Genomic DNA, 6,068 nt, shown 5'->3' with positions numbered 1-6,068 from the left:
CAGCAGTGAGCACCTGCAGCCAGAGAGCCAAGCAGAGCCTGGGCTGCAGCAAGAGAAGTGTGGCCAGCAGGGCCAGGGAGGGGATTCTGCCCCTCTGCTCCACTCTGCTGAGACCACAGCTGCAGCTCTGGGGCCAGTGCTGGAGCCTCTGTGCCAGGAAGGCTGTGGAGGGGCTGGAAGGTGTCCAGAGAAGGGCCAGGAGGAGCAGAGGGCTGGAGCTGCTCTGCTCTGGAGACAGCCTGAGAGAGTTGGGGTTGTGCAGGCTGGAGAGGAGAAGGCTCCCAGGAGACCTTCTGGTAGCCTTCCAGGATCTGCAGGGGGCTGCAAGAGAGCTGGGGAGGGACTTGTGAGGGTGTCAGGGAGGGATAGGACTGGGGGGGATGGAGCAAAACCAGAAGTGGGGAGATTGAGATTGGCTGTGAGGAGGAAGTTGTTGCCCATGAGGATGGTGAGAGCCTGGCACAGGTTGCCCAGGGAGGTGGTGGAAGCCTCCTGCCTGGAGGTGTTTGCAGCCAGGCTGGAGGTGGCTGTGAGCAACCTGCTGTGGTGTGAGGTGTTCCTGCCCATGGCAGGGGGGCTGAAGCTAGATGATCCTTGAGCTCCCTTCCAACCCTGACAATTCTATGGTTCTATGATTAACCCAGCGCCACCAGGTCACCACTGAACCATGGACCTCAGCACCACCGCTCTGAAACCCCTGCAGGCATGGGGACTCCAGCACTACCCCGGGCAGCCTAGTCCTGGACTGGACAAGCCTTTTGAGGAAGGAAGTGTTCCTTGTGTCCAATATAAACCTCCTGTTGTGCAGCCCGAGGCTCTTTCCTCTTGTCCTACTGCTTCTTACTCGGGAGAAGAGACCAACCCCTGGCAGGCTGAACCACCCCAGTGCAGGGTGGAGGTAGATGAACAAATGTCTCACGACAGGAGCTGTGCTGGGCTGAAGCTTTTGTCACCATTTTCCAAGAGTGCCATGAATTTAGGGCTGAATTGACCACTGAAGGCCTTTGGATGTAAGCTGCTTACTTACATCATGGTGGCAGCAGAAGCTTAGGGTGGAGGCAGATGAGCAAACAGCAGGAGGCACTCAGGTGTGGAGCTGCAGGACGTGAGCTGTGTGATGCCTACCCCTGGCTCTGCACCAGGCACAGCACAGGCTGGCTCTGTGCAGCTCAGCTGCCTTGGGTTTGCTACAGGCTGGAGGCAGCAGCTGGAATTAATCTTCCCCTGTGCTGGGCTCTCTGCTAGCACCTTCTGACAGTCCCCCTAACTGGCTTGAAGCTGTTCAAACTCCTCCTGCTTTCCACCTCCCTCTCAATTATAGCTCTGGTTCTGTAGATCAGAGCAGGCTTTAGGCTGGAAGATACCTTTAAGATCAAGTCCACCCTTCAACCCAACACCACCGAGTCCATCACTCAACCACCTCCCTCAGCACAAGTTCTACACATATTAATCCCTCCAGAGATGGGGACTCCACCACTTCTCTGTCCAGTCTGCCCCAGAGCTTGACAAGCCTTTCAGGGAAAACATTGTTTCTCATGAGCAACCTGAATCTCCCCTGGGGCAACTTGAGGCCATTTCCTCTTACCCTATGGCGTGTCACTTCAATGAGGCCAAGACCCACCTCACTCCAACCTCCCAGGGAGCTGAGGAGAGCAATGAGGTCTCCCCTCAGCCTCCTTTTCTCCAGACAGAACACCCCCAGGCCCCTCAGCTCCTCCTTGCCAGCCCTGTGCTCCACACCCTTCAGCAGCTTCATTGCCCTTCTCTGCACCTGCTCCAGCCCATTAATGGCCTTCTGGGAGTGAAGTCCCCCGAACTAAACCCAGTATTTGAGATGCAGCTTCACCAGTGCTGGGATCACAGGGGGTGATCCCTAACCTGGCCACACCAGTGCTGATCCAGGCCAGGATGCTGGTAGCCTCCTTGGCCACCTGGGCACACACTGGTTCATCTTCAGCCAGCTGTTGACCAAGACCTCCAGTCCCTTTTCCACGGGGCAGTTTCCAGCCACTCTGCTCCGAGCTTGTAGCATTCATGGGGGTTGTTGTGACCCAAGTGCAGGACCTGGCACTTGGCCTGTCATGCCCCTGCCTTAAGACAGATTTACAGCTGAAAGTACATCCACCCACACTCATCCCTTCCCTGGCTTCAGGGCTGGTTTGGAAGATGCCAGGGTTCCGGTGTGGTAAGGATCTTCAGGCCTGGGTATGGCAGATTTGGCTGCTTTGGCCAGCAAGCCTCTTGGAATCTCACACAGAATCACACAGTGCCAGGCTGGAAGGGCCCCCAAGGAAGGCCTGTTCCAACCTTTGGAACTTGCTGTGTGAGTCAGGTATCTCCTTCCCCACCTGTGCAGAGCACCAACATGGATTTGCCAAGTCAGGAGGAAGGAGGGAAAGCAGAACCAGCTCCCTGTCAGCTCTCAGCCCGGGGCACAGGGTGCAGGTCATGGCAGCAGCCTTCAGCGGTGCTGCACATAACCCACAGGCACCACGCTGAGCTGCTGCTCTTTCCTTCAGTCTTGGGCCGTTCCTGGGCCAAGCAGGTGGCTGGAGGGTGGCTGGCCTTGACTCTCTCTCATGGCTGTGGCACAAGGAGGATCTGTGACTATAAAAGAGACAAACAGCTAGGGAAACTGGCCACTGTGATGCCCATCCACAGGCAGGGTCAGATGGAGGAACCTGGAAACTCCAGGCCTGGCAGCCTGACCTCAGTGCCAGGGAAAGTGATGGAGCAGATTATCCTGGGGGCAATAACTGCACACCTGAAGGGTGGCCAAGGGCTCAGGTCCAGCCAGCATGGATTCAGGAAGGGCAGGTCCTGCCTGATCAACCTGATCTCCTTCCATGCCCAGGTGATGCCTGGTGGATGTGGGGCAGGCTGTGGATGTGGTCTGCCTAGACTGCAGCAAGGCCTTTGACACCATCCCCCACAGCAACCTCCTGGCCAAGCTGTCAGCCCTTGGCTGGGACAGCAGCACTCTGAGCTGGGTTAGGAACTGGCTGGAGGCTGAGCCCAGAGAGTGGTGGTGAATGGTGCCACAGCCAGCTGGCAGCCAGGCACCAGTGGTGTGCCCCAGGGATCAGTGCTGGGCCCCAGCCTGTTCAATATCTTGATTGATGATCTGGAGGAGGGGATGGAGTCCAGCATCAGTAAATGTGCAGATGACAGCAAGCTGGGGGCAGGAGTTGATCTGTTAGAGGGCAGGAGAGCTCTGCAGAGGGACCTTGCCAGGCTGGGCAGATGGGCAGAGGCCAAGGGCAGGAGATTGAACACATCCAAGTGCCAGGTGCTGCACATTGGCCACAGCAACCCCAGGCAGAGCTACAGGCTGGGGTCAGAGTGGCTGAGAGCAGCCAGGCAGAGAGGGATCTGGGGGTGCTGGTTGATGGTAGGCTGAACATGAGCCTGCAGTGTGCCCAGGCAGCCAGGAGGGCCAATGGCATCCTGGCCTGCATCAGGAACAGTGTGGCCAGCAGGAGCAGGGAAGTCATTGTGCCCTGTGCTCAGCACTGGTTAGGCCACACCTTGAGTCCTGTGTCCAGTTCTGGGCTCCTCAGGTTAGGAAGGAGGTTGAGCTGCTGGAAGGTGTCCAGAGAAGGGCAAGAAAGCTGGGGAGGGGTCTGGAGCACAGCCCTGTGAGGAGAGGCTGAGGGAGCTGGGGTTGCTTAGCCTGGAGAAGAGGAGGCTCAGGGGAGACCTCATTGCTCTCTACAACTCCCTGAAGGGAGGTTGTAGCCAGGTGGGGGTTGGTCTCTTCTCCCAGGCAATCAGCACCAGAACAAGAGGACACAGTCTCAAGCTGTGCCAGGGGAGGTTTGGGCTGGAGGTGAGGAGAAAGTTCTTCACTGATAGAGTTGTTAGCCACTGGAACGTGCTGCCCAGGGAGGTGGTGGAGTCCCCATCCCTGGAGGTGTTCAAGAGGGGATTGGATGTGGCACTTGGTGCCATGGTCTAGTCATGAGCTCTGTGGTGACAGGTTGGACTCGATGATCTTTGAGGTCTCTTCCAACCTTGGTGAGACTGTGAAAAGAGGTTACTAAAAGCTTGGGCTGGGCATGTGAACGTCCGGCAGCTGTCACTGAGTGGCTGTCTGGGACAAAGGACAGTCAGGAGGAGGCAAATGAAGGAAGCCCCTGACAGATTCAGTATGCTCAGAGTAAATTCCATTTTATTTGTTTGACAAAGTCAAGACATGTACAGGTTTAGTCTGGTAGCTTCCACATCAGATCCTGAGCACAGCAACCAAGGGCTCTTACAGAACCACCACCGCTGACTTCACCACCCCCGCTCCAAAGGGCAAGGACACGACCGGGATAGGATCTGCCTCTCGGATTGGATCAGCACCATTGCATCGGTATTCAGGTTTCTGTACAGAAACATGAGCCCCCCTCCCCCTCCCTCCCTCCCTCCCACCCCAACATCACCTCTTCTCCTTCCACACCAGAGCTTGAAATGAGTCCTTTTGGGGACAGAAAGCACCCTGCAACTCTTCAAGCAGAGGAAGTCGGAGCAAAGAGCGCAGAGAGATGCTCTGCGGTTTGGTTTGTGGAGCTTCAGCTCCTTTTTATGTGTTGACAAAAGAAAGGAGTGGCAGAGACCAAAATCTTTAAGCAGTTAGGCAAAGAGAAACAGCAGCAGCTCAGATTCCTCATGTCCTCTGAGATCCCTGTTCTGCTGGAGCTGGGGGGCTGCACCTTGGAACAGAACCAAGCGAATCCGTTCCAGACCTGAACCAAGTCAGTGAAAGACTTCTGACATTTGGGTCTCGCTCTTGGAGCTGCCTCAAATGCTCCTGCTTCAAAGGGCCTCAGCACAGGCAGACTGGCAGGTGCTTCAGCAAGAGGTCTGAGGAACTCATTTCAAGCTCTGCATGTCGAGGGCTCACCAGAGTGGCCAGCAAGGTGACACAGAAGGTGTGACAGTTATCTACATCGTGGTATCCACCACCTAGCAAGGAAGAGCAGGCAGCGAGCTTGGGAAAGCATTGCTATGGCAAACTGTGGAGATCACAGAGGAAGGGAAAGTTGGAATCCAGGTAAATAGTCCTGGGGTGAGGTTATTTTATGTAGATATTTATAGATGAGGTTGTTGTTGGGGGGGGGGGGGGGTTGGCTCAGTTTTCCCCTCGAGTTCATAACCCCTGAGATCACCCTGGGGAAGCACTTCTGAGATGCTTGACGAGGCAGGATCCCTGCAGGTGAGCCAGGTGGCAAGGTGGGAAGAAGTAATCCTCTGTCAGCAGTGCTGGGTTACCTTGGTGAAGGTGCTCCCTTCCCATTCCTGCCCAGGGAGGAGAGAGAACTGCCCCTATCCTAACCCCTCTCCCACAGGGGATGCAGAGATGCGATGGACACTCTATGAGGAAGCTGAGAGCAATGTCTGATCAAAGCCCTGGGTGAGCACAGTGTGATTGATCCAAAAAGCACTTCCCCCCCCCAATTCCCCAACCTGGATTAGCTATGAACAAAGAAAGTCTGGTTTGAAGTCAATGGCCTCCTTTCACCTCTACCCTCCTGTTCTGCTTGTTAGAAAGCACACCTAGGACTGCAGGTGGTTAGAGCATCAGGGGGGACTGTGGAGCCTGCTGCAGCGCTGCAGCTCGCAGGGCTCCCAGGAGGCTTCCTGGCTGCCTCCAACTTACTTCTCCTTCTTCTTTTTCAGGTAGCGAGCTCGGATTTGTTGGTTGGTTTTCATGAGGAAGTTAATGGCAGTAGAAGAAGGGAGAAGAGAGAAGATCCAGCCCTGAAAAACAAACAAGCAAACAAAATGGGGAGAGAAAAACTCTCAGCCTTTTAGAGCCGGTGCTGAGTGAATCCAACAGTCAGCAGCACACACAAAGGTCTCCAAGCCACGGTTAGACGTGAGGAGTCTGAGACTGGAGCAGGGGAGCCCTAGCTTGGACAGCAGGAGGAAGATCCTCACACTCACAGAACTGTCAGGCTTGGAAGGGAGCTCAAGGCTCAGACAGCCCCAACCCCCTGCCATGGGCAGGGACACCTCACACCACAGCAGCTTGCTCACAGCCACCTCCAGCCTGGCTGCAAACACCTCCAGGCAGGAGGCTT

The 6,068-nt window shown here is 55.9% G+C and overlaps 1 protein-coding gene across 1 annotated transcript in view; it reads right to left on the bottom strand.

The window, feature by feature from the left end:
* Positions 1-4,149: 4,149 nt before the first annotated feature.
* Positions 4,150-6,068, bottom strand: part of HSD17B12 (hydroxysteroid 17-beta dehydrogenase 12) — a 113,425-nt gene continuing 111,506 nt past the window's right edge. The window contains exon 11 of the mRNA XM_068166848.1: positions 4,150-5,745. Coding sequence (XP_068022949.1) covers positions 5,641-5,745 — 105 coding nt within the window. The 3' untranslated portion in view covers positions 4,150-5,640. The remainder of the gene's footprint in view (positions 5,746-6,068) is intronic.

The sequence above is a fragment of the Melanerpes formicivorus genome, unplaced genomic scaffold, assembly GCF_026170545.1.
Source record: "Melanerpes formicivorus ecotype bairdi unplaced genomic scaffold, bMelFor1.0.p_v2 SCAF_108, whole genome shotgun sequence".
In the NCBI taxonomy this organism is placed as follows: domain Eukaryota; kingdom Metazoa; phylum Chordata; class Aves; order Piciformes; family Picidae; genus Melanerpes; species Melanerpes formicivorus.
The sequence above is the reverse complement of the archived record's forward strand: the minus strand, read 5'-3'. Positions and strand labels throughout refer to the sequence as shown.